The following is an 18,829-nucleotide window of genomic DNA, read 5'->3' as shown; positions in this document are numbered from 1 at the left end:
TAATCAGTAGACATTATAAAAGGTTATATAAGAAGTATTTAATAGATATCAATCATCAATAATGTCAAACTCCCTGAGTACTCAAAACACAAAAATAACTGGAAAAGTGTCCAACTTAGGAGAAAAACAAAAGAATGACAAAAGCTACACAGTGGTTTCATCTTCCTACTGGTAAGTAGCTGATTGGTCAATGAATATTTGATGACCTAGCTATAGAACACTGTGTTAGTTGTTGGTTTGTGAGCTGTAATAAAATAAGACATGCTGCTTACGACTCATCTAGTTTAGTCATAACTAAGGGACTATAGGAACACAGGAAAATGGCATTAATAATGCAAGTCCCATGCAGTAAATGTACACTTTTCACCACACTATATATCACCATGGCTCACCAAGCCACACTTTAGGACGTCTGGGTTTTAGCCTTGGATCTGTACCTGTGTGATTTCAGATATAACACTTCTCTTTGAATCTCCTGCTCTATAAGATGAAGTAACTGAGGATGGTGGTATGCACCTGTAGTCCCAGTTACTCAGGAGGCTGAAGTAGGAGGATTGGTTGAGCCTAGAAGGTTGATGCTACAGTGAGCTATGATCATGCTTGTGAACAGCCCGTCCACTCCAGCCTGGGCACCACAGCAAAACCATAACATAAAAAATAAAATAAAACATGGGGAGTTAAAAAGATGGTCTTAATAATCTTAAAATTTTCTTAATATACTCTTGATATCCTACCATGTATGTGAGGTATATGCACTAAGCATAAGGGTATGACAAACAAGTTTGAACTTTCTTAGGGAAATATGAAGAAATCAGCACCTTTCATTACAGAGCTATGGGGAGCTTTATGGCTTACATAGACACATTAGATCAAAAAAGAAAACATTCCCAAATCTGGGCTAAGATCTACAACAATATGCTTTTGGATCATATATGTTTTGGGGAAGGAACGTTTTTAAAAAGTGAGTTTCATTTTAATTATTTTTATGGAAGTGTAAATGTAAATTGTTTTATCATATAACCTCTTGCATTCTTTTCATTAGCTAAGCAGTATTATAAACTATAAGATATTTCACTTAGGAATAGAAAAGCATTGAGTAAGTAGAGACCTTTGTAATGAAAAATTAGCCATGTCATTAGCTTATGAAACTGCTATAATGCTGCATAAACATCAAATTTTAATAAACTCTTACTAGGATAAGCTTCTAGTATTACATTAAAGGGTGTATAGTTAAGGAAACCTTGATATGGCCAAACAAATAATGTTTTATAGAAATAACACAAAAAATAACCATGAATACAAATATTGGTGAATACAAAACTGAATATACAGTAAGTCTATAACCACATAAGAAATTGTATATATAGTAACAGCCAAAATGTGGAAAATATGATGTTTTCCTCCAGACTTTTCAAGATTTTTCTCATATCTTTAATGAAAAAGTAATATTACCCATATAATAAATTATTTGAAATAAAATAAAAACATCAATAATGTTTATTTGGCTCTTAAAATTTGCCAGACATTTGGTTAAGAGGTTTACATACATTATCATTTAATCATACACATCACCATGAGTTAGCAATTATTATCTTTATTTAAAAGATAAGGAGAGTGGGGCTTAGAGAAATTAATTAAATTGTCCAAGTTCACACAGTTTAATAAGTTAAGAGACAGGTTTTATAGCTAGGCCTGTATGATGCAAATCTATTATACCATATTACCCCCTTCAAAACAAAAATTTATTACATATATATGTGGTGTTCTTTAATCTTTAGAAAAATAATCCTTGCAAAATTTTATGCATCTGTAGTTTCAGAAAACAAAGCATGAAATCCCCTCTTCCTTATTAATTTGAAAAATGAGGGACCAAGTGTACTATATGCTTCTAGCTCAGATCTATATACAAGTAAATATGTACATGATTTAACAAATAAGTACTAACTTTCATCCTAAATTTGGAAACTTGCAGTTCTGAAAATAAGCTCTTATGACTAAAATGCATTCCTTTCATATTAGCATTTTCTCCAAAGACTGTCAAAGTAGATCAATCCATTTTAATTGGCACATTAAATATGCTAGTCTACTTCTCATTCAAAGCTTGGGTGTCGCTGAATGTGAAACTGAATTCTCTCAAGGGTGCATCAACACACATGATCTGCTCCTATCATGATAATTATGCAATTAATGTAAAATACTGCCTCAAGTAGCTGACAAAAATACTCATATTTTATTCACCAGCACAATGGCAAACATATGTGAAACTCTCCAAGGACCTCAATGAGAGAAAATCACTCCTTGAGAAAGTAGGAGCTCCCAAAAGACCCAATCCTCTGGTTTAGAAGAGGGCAACTTGTTAATAATATAGATGACTAAGTAAGGTGGGTTAGAATAGGGTTAACTGATAGGTTTTCCTTCAGTGATCAATCAACTTTTAAAAACTGTGAATAGATTCAAAACAAAAAAAAGTGATGTAGTTTCAGGTTAATGTCATATATTTATTCATATTTATAAATAGATATGATTTTTTTCCTCAGAGTAAAATGTCAGAACCATAGACTCATTAAAAAAATACTAGACCATAATACTCCCTGTATATCTTTATTCTGAACCAAAATACTTTGCTTTCTTACTTGGATCTCCTTTTCCTTCTTTTTCATTTTAGCCATGAATACAATAAGTCTTTATCCTGTAGATTAAATATTTCATTATATATCATGCCTATTATTGGAACTTTTAATTTTATTAAGTTCAGTGGGTTAATTAGAATGATTTTATTAAATGCATTTAAGCTTTTTTTTTAAACTTCAACTTTTCTCAGTTCTGGGTATTTTTGATCACAGCATTTAATTTTAATTGGAGAGACTCTTCATTTCCCTTATAGATTGCAGCAGACAGTATTACCTGAGGAGAACCTCTGTGTAATTGTGGTATATTCAGGCTAGACTTTCAGAAGCATCTTTAATGTGTTGACTATTTTATTCTGTTTTATTATGATAATCTGAAGAACTTCTGTTCAGCACTCAATTTCACTCCCATGCTTATAGATAAATTTGGATTTTTGGTCCCACATAAACTCTTTCTTTCTTTGCCAAGCTAGTGAAGTGGAATTTTTTTTTTAAATCCTTTAAGTAGAAATTATGTCTCAAACTGGTTAAACCATTTGAACTGAGCCAAATAAAACTGAATTGCATGCAAAATTTCCTTAAATCACCTTAAATTTCCTTACATCTTTTTAAAGATTAATGAACTTTTAAAAACTGAATAGATTTGAAAAATTATTTTTAAAAAGGGAAATAGCTATAAGTCTATATTATAGGAGTGCTATATAACGTATTTACTAAATTAGGAGGAGTTTATAACCTTTCTTGGATTGCAGCAAACTCAACTTCCTGAACAGATGGTCTTCCACCATTTAATTGTCCTTTAACTCCCTACTATCTGGCTTCTGGGCACATGACTTCACTAAACTCAAAGGTTACTTAGATCATGGAAGCCAGCAACAGCCAGTCTGCTAGAAGAGGATTTACAATTTAAACCTAGCTGAATAATTTACAGATTAGAGAACTACAACTCCAGAGATTTTAGGAGTCTTTTCCCAGATTACACTGCAGGTGAACCACTCAAGGCCTAAACCAACACCTGAATTTCTGCCAGTGCTTTGCTGTTCCTCCCAGTCAACAAGGTAGTCAGCCTTCTTGAACCACTGTCTCTTAATCAAAGTTCTCTACACTTTCGTATCTATGACACTGTTTTACACTTCTTGCTAGAGCCCTTTTTCCTGCTTTCTTAGAACACTCCTTTACTCTACCAACTGCATTACTCACACCCTGGCAAAGAATTAAGTCTGGAGACTGGCCTTCCACAAATTGCTCCCATAGTTTAATTTCCAGCTCAAATTATGTTCAATAACAATACAACTTTGCACCTTTTTGTTTTATTAACTACTGGGCACCTCAATTAACTGCCATGTCAACACTGGAACTATCAAAATACAAATAATAGCAATGGCTAACATTTACTGAGTGCTTAACTATAAACCAGGAGCTATTCTAAATTCTTTACCTGTATTAACTCATTTAACTCTTACAACAACTCTATGAGGTGATTTTTATATGTCAAGAAACGAAGGCACAGAGAGGTTAATCCAGCTTGCCCAAGCTTGGATTCAAAAGCATGCAGTGTGCCTCCAGAGGCTGTGCTCTTAGCCATTTTGCTAGGCAGAACATCCAACAATATGAAACCTCTCCCGTTTGTATTCTTGAATACTAAAATAGCATTTTCATATTGGAGTATTTCTTTAATGACTCTTCCTTTGTTTGACACTAGAATGGTTTATGTAAAAATTCTGTTACATTCCACAAGATCTATTTTGAGAAACAAGATCAATTTTTTTCAAATTGGTTTAAAAACAAAGATGAAAGAAAAAGGCATTCCTGGCTGATCTGTTAAATATGATAGTTTCGACAGAATCTCACAAAATTTTAAAAGGTATTAAGTGTGTTTTCCTATTCTGTATTCTAATTTAGTATAATACACATTTAAACATAAAGTCCACTTGCTACAGAACTCCAGAGACCCTCCCTCTAATCACTATAATTGGATGTCCTCTATAGTCACCTTATCCCAAGGGAACAACTGTGATGCAAAATACAATGAATCAGTAAAATGCACATGGTCAGCTGCTTGCAGTCTCTGCTGCCATCAAACTTCTTCCAAGTATGAATGAGCATCAAAGGCTAAAAACAAACACAGTCTTCAAGAGACCACTATCTCACATTAGGCAGAGGGGCTACAATATGAACAATCAAGGTCTCTTCTGCAGGTAATTAGTGGATGCCCAGAGCCCAGAACTACCTAGGCAACAGAAATTGATGGGCCTTCTAACTGGAACAAGTCAGGGGTAAATGGGGAGAGGGAGCAAACATCTCCCAAAGTGTTTTCCTTTGGAGAGAGAAGAAGAAAATTCCTAATAAAATTACTAATTGTTACAAATTTGTAAACTTGGTTTCATCCTAGCACAACAGAGAAAAAGAAAGAAGGAAATTGTTAACATGGTAAATATTATATATAATGGATCCCAGCACACATTTTGTACTGATGTGACATCTTTGTGTTTAATGTTTCAGATCACCTCCAGGGGCCTCTTAGCATCCTAAGGCACAGGTGCAACTATGTTCCTATGATGTGATATTGAGCCAGGCTGCTCAGGAAACAAGCTATCTCTTCTGTTAACTCCTTCATACCATTACAAAAATCATTGTTTCCAAATGTTTGACATTGCTTCATTTCTTGCCTTCTTCAGTTAACATCTTTATATCGGTTCTGCTACTTGTCAATGTGTGACCTTGGTGAAATCACTAAACCTCTCTGAGATTCACATTATCTATCTATAAAATGGATGTACTAACTTTTACCTCAGAAAAATGTTAAAATAAGACAATGCATATAAAGTGACTTGTACAGTGCCTATAAACAGTAGAAACACAAGCAACAGTAGTTACTCATATCACTCACTTTCTTTCACTTGCCCTGTCAAATATCAAACTAGGCTAAGAGAAGATAAAGAAGAATAACACATATTCTCTACTTTGAGGACTCTGCAGGAAGTCACATATGTAAACTAACAACTACCATAGTGACAAGTGTTGTAACAAGGGGTATGCAAAGGACTATGGAAATGGCTTAAAGGCACAGCTTCTACACATGACTTGTTTACACAGAGACATTCATAGGATGGGGTAATATGGTCTGTTGTATAATTTATTTTTCCCAAATCAAATGTGACATTGAAAAATGGGCACTGTTTCTCTATAAGGCTAAAGAACAGACCAATTAACCATCTAGGGTAAATTTTCTTTCAAATGCTACTTTACCAGACAATATAAATTATTATGGTGGTTAGTTTACTTGATTTGCATCTATATGGGGCCATCACAACCACATAATAAATATCTACTCTACACTTATAACAGTGAAGATCTGAAGAAGCATTGAGTATAACAGAAGAAAAAGTTAAAACAGAAATAATCAGAGTACACACATGCACTCAATTCTCTCTAGATCCCAGACAAATGACCATATAGATATCAAAAATAAAAAGGACTAAAACTATAGCAATGAAGAGAAAAAGAAAGATGGCAATCAAATAGCAAGATATTTCAACACATTTCTAGTGTAAAGGATGGCAAATGGAAATTCATTAAGAAATTCACTAAGATAACTTATATAAAACAAACTATATCACTTAAATTATCACCAAAATGCTGTAGAGGTATGGGAGCTGACCCACCAGCTACAGGGGCCCAAAAGGACACTTGGTACGAAGTAGGACAGGTGGAAGAAGTGGAGATAAAACAGAAGGATTGATTAAAGGCCACACAGAGAACCACAGTCAGTAAAGCAGGGTTTTTCTCCAAATATAATGAACAAATTGGCTAGGGTGATTTAATGCTTCTAGTGCAAACAATACCTGACTCAAAGAAAAGCCCTTCATATTCTGGCATTTGGCAAGAATGAAAAAAGTCTAGTTTATTCCCTACCAGATCCCTGACTCATCAGTGAGGTTAGCCAGGAGACAAAACTCCCAATCACATCTTCCTCATCTTTTGTTGGGTTGGTGGGAGAAGACTACTTAATACTGAGAATAGTCCATTTATCAAAATAATATATGTTTAGATAATGAGGATCACCAGATATGTGACAAAATAATCAGCAGGCAGAAAGAAAAACACCACCTTAATGAAATACACAAAAATTACTCTGGAAATTATGCTAAGTGAAATAACCGAGACACAGAAGAACAAATATTGCACGATTCCACTTATATGAGGTACCTAGAATAGACAAATACACAGAGACAGAAAGTATAATAGAAGTTATCAGGTGCTGGAGAGAGGAGGGAAGGGGAAAATCATTGTTTAATAGGTGTAGAGTTTTTCTTGGGGATAACAAAAAAGCTTTGGGTATAAATAATAGTGACAGTTATACAACATTGTAAATGTATTTAATGCCACTGACTTGTATACTTACAATAATTACAATGATAAATATTATTATATTTATCATTGTAAATATATATATAAATATATATATTTAACTCCATTAAACAAAAGAAAGAAATTTACTGTGGAGATTTAACAAATGATGACAACTGGATAGCCACATGCAAAGAATAAAGTTGAATAAAGGTAAGAGCTAAAACTATAAGATTCTTAGATTAAAACATAGGCAGCCAGGCTCAGTGGCTCAGCCTATAATCCTGCGCTTTGGGAAGCTGAGGTGAGTGGATTGCCTGAGCCTGAGGGTTCAAGACCCACCTGGGCAACTTGGCAAGACCTCATCTCTACAATAAATCAAAAAATTAGCTGGGCATGGTAGCGCACACCTGTAGTTCCAGCTACTTGGAAGGCTGATGCAGAAGGATCACCGGAGCCCAGCAGGTCAAGGCTGCAGTGGCTGGGAGCGTGCCACTGCACTCCAGTCTGGGCGACAGAGTGACACTCCAACTCAAAAAAAAAAAAAAAAAAATAGGCATGAATCTTTGCACATTAGGCAATGGTTTCTTAGATGTGACACCAAAAGCATAAGCAAATAAAGAAAAATGTAGATAAATTAGGCTTTTTTCATAATCAAAACTTCTGTGCTTCAAACAACATCAAGAAACTGGAATGATAATCCACCAAATGAGAGAGAATATTTGCAATATAAGTGTCTTGTTTCTAGAATATATAAAGAGCTCTTATAATTCAATAATAAAAAGGCAAATAAATCAATTAAAAATAGCCACAGTGTCTAAATTGTTTTGAACATGCTTAAATTAATTGTGGTCAATATACTAAAAACCATTGAATTATACACTTTAAATTAGTGAATTGTATGGAATGCTAATTATACCTCAAAAAAGCTGTTAAAAAATACTCAATAAATGAGAGCCATTATTGTTTAAAAAATTACTCTGAAGAAAAAGGATGAGTCACAGAACAGAAGAAATTTTTGTTTTACTTATAGAAAGATTAAGAAAGATACATTTTCCCTTTAAATGGAGGTAGGAACAAAAAGTCCTAAGCAGATAACTACTAAAGGATTCTAAAAGCTAGAAAGAAGGCAGATTGGATTAGCCAGAGACCTCAGAACTTGAACACTGGCAATGCAGTGAAATTTCTGAGATCCAACACATGCTGGGCTGGTCACTGTAGAGGCCTGCAGCCTGAAACAACCAAAAGCCACAGAAAGTAAAATCAATAAAAAGTCTGTTCTTTCTGGCCAAGGACAGGGAAATAGGAAGCACAACAGAGACCAAGTGGGGAACACTAACCCCAGTTTTTCAACTGAGGTAAAAGTTGGGCAATCTGCCTTCAGCAACAGTTTCAAAGTCCTGGTGAGCTAACCCAACTTGTTTCATAACCAAAGAACTGATGGGTCAACACATCTGCAACATCATCAAAGAAGCCCCAGAGTGCTTTCCTGACCCCACAGTGCTCTGTATCTTCAGGCAGTCCAATTCACCTGTAGTGAAACAAAGACAAGCCTACCCCACTCGTGCTGCACACCAGAAGCACCACCAAGCACACTGATCCACCCACATCAGCTGAGCCTGGTCTTCTGGTCCTTCACCCAGTGGCATAAGAAGACTCAGGCCAGGGAAAAATGGAGCACTACTTATAGATGAACAGAAATTTGAACTGACAGAAAGTTTCTCATCTGAAACTATGAAAGCCAGAGGAAGTGGCACATTATTTCTTAATGCTAAAAGAAAACAACTGTCAACCGGGGTCCTATAGCCAACATAATTACACTTCAGGAATGAAGGCAAAAAAAAAAAAAAAAAAAAAAAATTCTACGAAAACGGTAAACTAAGAAGGCTGGGATATTCAGAAAGAAGAGAACAATGGGATGGTAAAAACTGAGGTAAGTACAATTGACTACCTTTCACTCTATGAGTTTTTTTATTTTTCATTTTTTTTTTACACAATAGTATTTTTATTTGAGATGATACATCATACATAAATCATTTTTCCCCAAAGACTATTAAGTTCTTCCAGGCACAGCCCCAGTACTGCATACCAGCTTGTAGTCATTCTGATTGATTAGTGCCTGTGGCATATCCTTTTTGAATAGAGACCCCTGCTTCAATGTGTTGACTTTGTGCTGAGCCAGGCTCTCCCCATGTGATCACAAGATAGCTGCAGTAGCTCTAGTCCTTGCATTCTCTCAGTTTTATAATCAGCTGGAAAAAATATGTTCAGTTTTCTTAACAGTCCCCCCAAAGCCCTGGGCCTTGCTTTCATTGAGCCTAAGTAACTTGTCTTTATCTAAACCAATCAATGATGATGAGGAGTTTTAAAAATGGAGCCAACTCCATGCCATATTACATAAACTGACAGTGAGAAAGAGGAGCTGGCCCAGATAAATGTGGGGTGCTTTTCGGAAGACAGAGTAGATGATGAATAGTCAAAGCCAACCATTTTTCCTCCCATCCTCCTAAATAAGATTGATTTGGAGCTGAGTGTGGTGGCTCATGCCTGTAATCCCAGCACTTTGGAAGGCAGAGGTAAGAGGATTGCCTGAGACCACAGATTCAAGACCAGCCTGGGCATCATGTTGAGACCTCATCTCTACAATAAATCAAAAAATTAGCCGAGCATGGTGGTGCACACCTATAGTTCCGGCTACTTGGAAGGCTGAGGCAGAAGGATCTTCTGAGTCCAGCAAGTCGAGGCTACACTCCAGCCTGGGTGCCAAAGTGAGACTCTGACTCAAAAAAAAAAAAAAAGACTGATTTGGGTTATGCTAGTTCTGATTCTTTTGGTAACAAGAAAAGTCAGTTATTTGAGGATGAATGTTTCAAAGTGACATTTTGCATAAGAAATGAGCTCAGGGAGATTGTCAAATATCATATACCAGTACTCTCTTATTCACTCCATGAATTTTTTAAATCAAATTTTATAGCTGAAACAAGAATTTCTATGCAATCTGATGTGGTGCTCAATTAATGTAGAGGAAATACTTAAGAAAATGATGTTGAAAAAGTCAGTAAAGAAAACTACAAAGTTTCTATAATTCATTCAAAGTGGCAAAATGATACCAGAAGACTTTTGATAACTTGTGACCCTTAATAAAATAACTGACTGATCCTCAATAAAAACTAGGGACAACCAAGCTTCAGCAAGTGTCCTTGGTTGACAGCACTTGCCTGTGTTCATACATCCTTGCTTGGGTAATTGTATCTTATGTGACTCCACTGGAAGAAGACACTCAGAAGCTTGTGCCTAATTTCCTCAGGTGTCCCATGCACTTCTTCCCTTTGCTATTTTATTCTGTATGCTTTCACAGTAATCAACCCTAAATGTATATATAACATCTTCTGAGTCTTCTGAGTCTGCTAGTGAATTACAGATGCTAAGGGCAGTCATGGGGAACCCTTGATATATCTTCCTTTGAGGGTAAGGATTGCCCTCATTTTCAGGAATTGTCTGGATTTTACCATTCCTATTTACTTTCCTACCATTTGCCCGAGTTTAAAGCACCTAGTCAATCCCTACAGACCTGTTAATTACAAAATCTGATCTATTCAATCATGACCAAGTGGCTGCTGACACCAACATTTCAAGCAGATAGCTACACATCCAAGGAGATGTTTGACCCTTATATGTCATACCCAGCCCTAGTAATAGATCTGGGCATGCCAAGTCTTGCTTAATGTTTAAAATGGTTGAAAAAGTGGCAAAGGAACCTCATCATTTTATACACAACAACTAAACTGCCAACTGGGTGGAAGCATGTCAGTTCCCAGCAAATCCCTCCCCATCATCTCTCTCTCTCTCTCTCTCTCAGAAACTGCATACAGTGCTATATAGATGAAATCTGCCCCATGGCTACAAGAGAGGATACTTACCCTTAGAGCACTTATCTTAGAATGTGGCTCCATTTTGGAGTCACGTCACAGGTAATTTAGTAGAAACATTAGAAAAGAATTCTGATATAAAAGTATTCATAGAGGGAATTCTCTTTAAAATTCACTCTCATTCACTTACACCCTGATAAGCTTTCTTAAGCAGAAGAGGAATTGCTAGTAGTATACTATACACCAAAAATTATTCATAACCTACAGTCTTCCTCATATGTGTTAAACATGAGATAACTGTTTACATTGATGATGTTGTTAGCCATGAGTCTATAAAATGCTTTGATGTTCTCTGGCTCCTGTCACCACAACTCAAATCTGTGACTTATTAATTTTTTTTGAAGTTTCATCGCCCTAGAGAAGTGGGTCTCATGTGTGAAATATACATTAGTCTTAAGATGGCTCAGAGTCATAGCACTGAGGAATACTGAAGTTAGATTCATTCCTTACTATTTGCCATTTCTTCAAGTAAAATTGCAAATTTGTACAAGTTGTACACTTGTATTGCACTGACGTGAGTGGTAACAAAGATAAACGCCATATCCCCACCACATTGAAGCCAACAGGCCAGAGAGGAATTTCTGTCAAATATTCACAGATATTTTATGTTCTAGAACAAACTTTAGCATTTATTTACACGTCTCACAAATAGCTTCTCATCTATAAATCACTCAGAATAATTACAAGTTTTGTTGAAGAACAGCAAAAGAATCAGAGGAATAGTGAGATAGAACCTAATGGAACTGTTGGCTCTCCCTTTCATTAAAGCAATCATTAATGTGTGTGTGTGTGTGTGTGTGTGTGTGTGTGTGTGTGTGTGTGTGGTGTACGTGTAATTTTTTTAAATAAAAGGAGTATTTCAACTTATAAGCATATCTTTAGTACGTGCTGATGCCATTTTTATTAAATGCATGTTAACTGCTTGGAATCCCAGGCACACACTAAAGTTCATTCTCTTTTTCCTCAGGCAGTTTCCACAATCCATAACATTTTCATTTTAACAGTCCTCATTACTGGTATCATTTAATACTTGCGGGTTTGCTCAATTCAATATCAATCTTGCTGATCCTACAAACACTTATTTTGCTGGCACAACGAATCCATAGCTACTAAGTGTAAAAATTTTTAAAAGATTCCTTCCGCCAACATGTTACTGAGTGCTAAGAACAACTCTGTCAGTCACTCAGCCCTATCATGGAGACACAGCATAGGAGAGGCACCAAGCACAAAGCCTTGCATGGGATCCCACTCCATTCAATAATAGTGCCACCTCATTGGTCCTCCTGTCACCCACATGCACTATGTCTTCTCAAAGACACTTGGCACCTTAAATGCAACCATTCTGAAGATTGAAATGTTTACCTGGAAGACATTCATTGGACACATTTGACTCCTACTGCCTCATTAACAAATAGCCCTTTCCCACACATAAATCTTAAGAAGAAGAGGGAAAAGCCTTTCCTTCAGAAAGGGCAACAAAAACTCATTCAGAATAACATTTTTTTAAACATGTAAATGTCTTAGGATGAGTCTAAATTAAGAAATATAGTATCTCTTTACCTGATTGGAAAACCTCATGCTCACATTGCGCTGATTCTGCAGTGGGACATAGCGCTGGACAGGATCAATATCTTTAGGACTGATTAATTCATCAGCTGAAAAAAAGAAAAGAAATGGCATTGTCAAAAAATATATTTGCATACCACTATAAACCAAGTAGACCTAAGATACATTTACAGAACATCCACTCAACAAAAACAGAATATACATTTTTCTTTGTACAGATGAAACATCCTCCAGGATATACCACGTGAAAGCAATAAAATAAGCCTCAATAAATATAAAAGAACTGAAATTTTTAAAAAAGGTATTTTCTGACAACAAAAGAGTGAAATTAGAAATCAATAACAGAAAGAAATTATATAAATTCACAAACAGGTAGAAATTAAATAATATACTACTAACTATTGAGTCAAAAAAGAAATCAAAAGAGTAATGAGAAAATACATTCTAATGTATTTTCTAATAAAATGAATGAAAATGAAAACACAAACACCAAAATTAATAAGATACAGGTAAAGCATTGCTCAGAGAAAAATTTATAACTATAAATGCCTATATTAAACAGAAGAAAAATTTCAAATCAATAACCTATTTTTCCATCTTAAGATAGTGGATGACAAGGAGCAAACTAAATCAAAAGCAAGCAGAAGGAAGGAAATTATAAGGAGTGGGAAATTAATGAAACAGTACAGAAAAACAATATAAAATATCAAGGACAACAAAAGTAGTTCTTGAAAAGCTCAACAACATTCACAAACCTTTAGCTGAACAGACCTAGAAAAAAAGACTAAATTACTAAATCAAATTACAAATAACTAAATCAGAGGTGACAGTAGGAACATTACTAAAGGCTTTAATGATTATAAGAGAATAATATCAACAAATATAAGCCCACAAATTAGATAACCTAGATAAAGTGGACAAATTCCTAGAAAGATGCAAACTACCAAAACTGACTCAAGAAAGAAAAGAAAATCTGAACAGATCTGTAACAAGTACATAAAGTGATTGAAACTTTCCACCAAAAATGAAAACAAAGAAAAAGCCCAGTACAAGATGGTTTCACTGATGAATTCTACTAAGAAGTTAAAGAAAAATTAAAACCAACCTTTCACAAGCTTTACAAAAAAAAAAAAAAAAAGAAGAAGAAGAAGAAGAGGGAACACTTCCTGACTCACTCTCAGAGGCCAGTATCTCTAATATGAAAATAAAAACATCACAAGAAAATTACAAATCAAAATGTTGTGAATATAGACACAAAAATCCTCAACAAAATACTAGCAAACCAAATCCAGCAACGTATAAAAGAGATTATACATCATAACCAAGTAGGATCTATCCTACAAATGCAAGGATGGCTCACTATCCAAAGCCAATTATTGTAATACACCATATCAACAAAATAAAGGACAAAAACTATATGATCATCTCTATAGACACAGAAAAAGCATTTGAAAAAAATCCAACATCCTTGAATAAAAAAAGCATTCAACAAATGAGGACTAGAAAAAAGGAGAAAAAAAAAACTTCATCAACTTACTACAGGGCATCTATTAAAAACCTACTCAGTGGTGAAAAACTGGATATTTTCCCCAAAGATTAGAATAAGACAACAATACCCACTCTCACCACTTCTATTCACCATGAAACTGGAGGTTCCAACCAGGGAAACTGGGCCAGAAAAAGTAATAAAAAACATCAGATTAAAAGGAAAAAGCTATAGTAATTAAGATGTGGTATTAGTATAAGAATGGACATACAGATCAATAAAACAGAAATGAAAGTACAGAAATAAACTCTTACATACACAGTAATTTTTTTTTTTTTTAGTCAAGTTCTCACTCTGTCACCCAAGCTGGAGTGCAGTGGCACAATCATAGCTCACTATAGCCTCAAACTCCTGAGCTCAAGCGATCCTCAGCCTCCAAAATAACTGGGACTACAGGCACATGCCATCATGCCCAACTAATTATTTTATTTTACTTTTTGTAGAACTGAGTTCTCATTATGTTGCCTAGGTTGGTCTCAAACTCCTGGGTTCAAGCAAGTCTCTCATCTCAGTCTCCCGCAGCGCTGAAATTATAGGCACAAGCCAAACACCCAGCCTGGTCAACTGATTTTTGACAAACGTGCTAAAACGATTCAATTGGGAAAGAATAGAAAAAGAATTTCTTTTTCTTTTCTTTTCTTTTCTTTTACAGTTACAGCTGGGTCAACAGGATATTAAAAAGCAAAAGAATGAAATTGTGGAACTTCCTCACACCATTTACAAATACCAACTTAAAATACATGACAAAGTTAAAGATAAGCATTAACTATAAAACAGAAGAAAACATAGAAGTAAAACTTTATAACTTTGATTTAGAGAAACTATAATATAAAAACACAAATGATAAAATTGGATTTTATCAATATAATAACCTTTTCTGCCTCAAAGTTTGCTATCGAGAAAGCAAAATACAGTCCATGGAATGGGAAAAAAACTTTTATAAATCATGTTTCTTGTAAGGGACTTGCACTAGACTATATAAAGAACTCTTACAACTCAATAATAAAAACACAAAACTACAGTTTAAAAATAGCCACAGTATCTAAATAAACATTTTCCCAAAGAAGATATCCTAATTACTAGTAAGTACATTAAAAGATGCTCAACAACATCAGTCATTTGGAAAATGCTAATCAAAACGACATGCGATATCACTTTGCACTCACTAGAATGACTATAATTAAAAAAAAAAAAAAACAACCCACAAATAAAGAACAAGTGTTGGCAAGAACACAGAGAAACTGGAACCTTCAAACTTTGCTGGTGGGAAAGCAAAATGATATAGTCATTCTGGAAAACAATCTGGAAGTTGCTCAAAATGTTAATCATTAAGAGTTAGCCCTTGGGAGGCTGAGGTGAGTGAATTGCCTGAGCCTGTGGGTTCGAGACCCGCCTGGGCAACTTGGTGAGACCTCATCTCTACAATAAATCAAAAAACTAGCCGGGCTTGGTAGCGCATGCCTGTAGTTCCAGCTACTTGGAAGGCTGCAGCGGAAGGATCGCCGGAGCCCAGCAGGTCGAGGCTGCGGTGGCCGGGAGCGGCCACTGCACTCCAGTCTGGGCGACAGAGTGAGACTCCAACTCAAAAAAAAAAAAAAAAAGAGTTAGCATATGACCCAGCAATTACATTACTAGGTATATAATCAAGAGAAATTTAAAAATGTCAAATAACAATTTTTGTATAAAAGTTTATAGCAGCATTATTCATAATATCCCAAAACTGGAAATAACCCATTATGCCTGTCACCCGATGAGTGGATAAAATGTGGTACACACATATAAGAAAATGCTGTTTTGTCATAAAAGAATGAAGTTTTGATACATGCTAAAACATAAATAAACACTGAAAACATTATGCTAAGTGAAAGAAACCAGATACAAAAGGCCAAACAGTATATGTTTCGAGGTATGTGATATATCTAAAATAGGCCAATCTATAAAATTAGAGAGTAGATTAGTGACAGCCTAGCGCTGGGGTGGAAGGAGAAGTGATCAGGAGGAAGTGGGGAGTGATTGCTAGTGAGTACAAAGTTATTTTTGGAAGAGGGTAATGAAAATATTGTAAAACTGATTGTGGCAATGGTTGTACAATCCTCTATAAATACACTAAAAAAATCACTGATATAAACTTTTAATAGGTGAAATGTATGGTATATGAATCATATTTCAATGAAGTTATTTTTAAAATAATGCTTTTGCATTCTCAAGGGTGGAAACCAGTTTGTTAAAGAGAGACAAAATGTTTCCTGATACCAAAATTCTAAAAGATTTTTGAGATTTTTGTTTTTAAGGGCCACTGATCAACATGAGGGTAATGTCCTTAATTGCTGTTGTACTATAAGCATGTAAGTCCTTTTATGTGGTAGTTCCTTGTGGCAACTTTAAAAAAAAAAAAATTTTTAGGGACAGGGTCTCTTGTGTCACCTAGGCTGGAGTGTGAGCCTTGAACACCTGGGCCCAGGTGACCTTCCTGCCTCAACCTCCTGAGTAGCTGGGACTACAGGTACACAACCACCGTGCTTGGCTAATTTTTATTTTTTTAATTTTTTGTGGAGAGAAAGTCCTCTATGCTGTCCAGGCTGGTCTTGAACTCTTGGACTCAAGCGGTCCTCCTGCCTTAGCCTCCCAAAGTGCTGGGATTATAGGTGTGAGCCACTGTGCCCAGCCTCTTTGGCAACTTTCAATAAAACACAAGGATATAACAAGGAAGGAAATTTACAATGAGACAGTGGATGGGAAGAAGGTACTAAATCAGTGATTCTCTGTTGCCTTCTGATCTAACACACCTGAGTGATACCCATCAGCATACAAGGCTTACTGTACCAGGGTTTCTCCACGAGCCTGGGGAGAAGTGGTAGTGGGACAAACACAAAATAAAATTTTGCATAACCTTTTGGAAGGGCAAATTTACATTGAGTATACTCTCCAACCCAGCAATTTCACATCTATAATGTTGTCTTAGTTATGCTCACATATGTACATATTAATCGAATAACAAAAAAGTCCAACTTTTAAGTGAGTTAGCACAATTCTGTATTTTTACTTCACTGAAACTATAAAACATGCTTATCTCATTCTTGATCTTCAGCTCTACACAGATCACTCAAAAACAATACCATGCTGAGTTTTATATGAATATATCTGTGCATAATATGGCTAAAAAAATTACAGCTCATTTTCCATAACTTTTCAAGTACTTCTTTTAGGCAGTGAATAATTCTGAAAAAAGACAGCCAGGAGTCAATGGCTGTAAATTTATTTTCAGCATTAGGAATATTTTTACATAAGATTTCTATTCTGGAGTACTTTCCAGGCATATCTGCAATGTTATTCAAGAGGCAAAATCACCAAAGGATTTTTTAGAAACTCTTGGAGGACCTTTTCATTAATAATTAAAGTAATATTAATAGTAGACTAACCAGAAAAAGGAGGAGGAAGAGCAGCAGCAGCAGAATTTGCCATAGCTGCTGCTGTCTCTGCAGCAGCAGCAATACTTATATAGATCATGTTAAGTTCCTGGCATTGTTTAAGCATTTCACACATATTAATTCACTAATCCACACACCAACCTTATCATTTTACAGATGATGAAATAGAGGCACTAATAGTTTAAGCAACTTGCTCATGGCTAGTATATGGCAGAGCTGAGACACAGTCTGTTTCCAGACTGTGGACTCTTAACCACATACAAATCCTGCCCTTTAAGAACACTGATATTCTATACAACACAGGTAGAAAAGATACCAGGAGGAAGAAACATTAAAAAAAAAAGTATCGTGACCCGCCTGGGCAACTTGGCAAGACCTCATCTCTACAATAAATCAAAAAATTAGCTGGGCCTGGTAGCGCGCGCCTGTAGTTCCAGCTACTTGGAAGGCTGAGGCGGAAGGATCGCCAGAGCCCAGCAGGTCAAGGCTGCAGTGGCCGAGAGTGGCCACTGCACTCCAGTCTGGGTGACAGAGTGAGATTCCAACTCAAAAAAAAAGAAAAATGTAGACCTTGATATTTCTCCTATCCAAATCAGGCTGCATGTTGCAGATGTTCTTCTCTTTCTCTCTTAGAAAGAATGTACTTTTGCAAAACTTAAACCAAACCAATAAAAGCAAATGTCAACATATAACTTCAATTTACTAATTTCAGTTTACATCATGATGTAACCATGTTGATTAGTACACTGATATTCTACGTGAGCAGCAAATTATTTCCTTCTCATTTGTATGATCACTGAGATGTGAATAAAAGCACATTTCATAATTAATGTTTCACCATCATTCTATATAAATGAAACTCTTTTTATGATAGGATATTGTTATTTATAAATGGCGCAGACAAATTAAGAAATCTTGTACCCTTAGGAAACATCTAAAGGCTAATCTATTAAAATGGATAAGAATTGAATGGTTAACCAAGTCTTCTGAAAGTTTATTTCTTCCCATTTCCTTCATATTTCTATATTTGTACCATACTTCTATATGTAGCTTGATGTAGTAACTTATACCATGTGCTCATCTATAATCCCATAGGTTACATGCATCTTATTCATAGCTACACCCCAGGAATTTGCACAGCACCTCACACATAGTAGACACTCAACAGATTTATTAAACAAAATAAGGAATTGGTGAGTAAACAAATATGAAAACACTAACTGCCATAATCATTACTTTAATTTCCATATAATAAAAGTGACAAATATCTTTAAAAGGTCAGATTAATGTACACATTTTTTCATTGCATTTATTTTCATCATTCAGAAGGCAAAAATAGAGGTCCTTATTGTACCAACTCAATGGTATTAGTTTTCTGGTGGC

The 18,829-nt window shown here is 35.4% G+C and overlaps 1 protein-coding gene across 1 annotated transcript in view; it reads right to left on the bottom strand.

Moving 5' to 3' along the window:
- PHKB (phosphorylase kinase regulatory subunit beta) overlaps nt 1-18,829 on the bottom strand; it is a 187,228-nt gene that overhangs the window by 85,537 nt on the left and 82,862 nt on the right. The window contains exon 14 of the mRNA XM_008070580.1: nt 12,467-12,561. Coding sequence (XP_008068771.1) covers nt 12,467-12,561 — 95 coding nt within the window. The remainder of the gene's footprint in view (nt 1-12,466; nt 12,562-18,829) is intronic.

This window comes from Carlito syrichta, unplaced genomic scaffold (genome assembly GCF_000164805.1).
Source record: "Carlito syrichta isolate Samal-C Ts95f unplaced genomic scaffold, Tarsius_syrichta-2.0.1 Scaffold313764, whole genome shotgun sequence".
In the NCBI taxonomy this organism is placed as follows: Eukaryota; Metazoa; Chordata; class Mammalia; order Primates; family Tarsiidae; genus Carlito; species Carlito syrichta.
The sequence above is the reverse complement of the archived record's forward strand: the minus strand, read 5'-3'. Positions and strand labels throughout refer to the sequence as shown.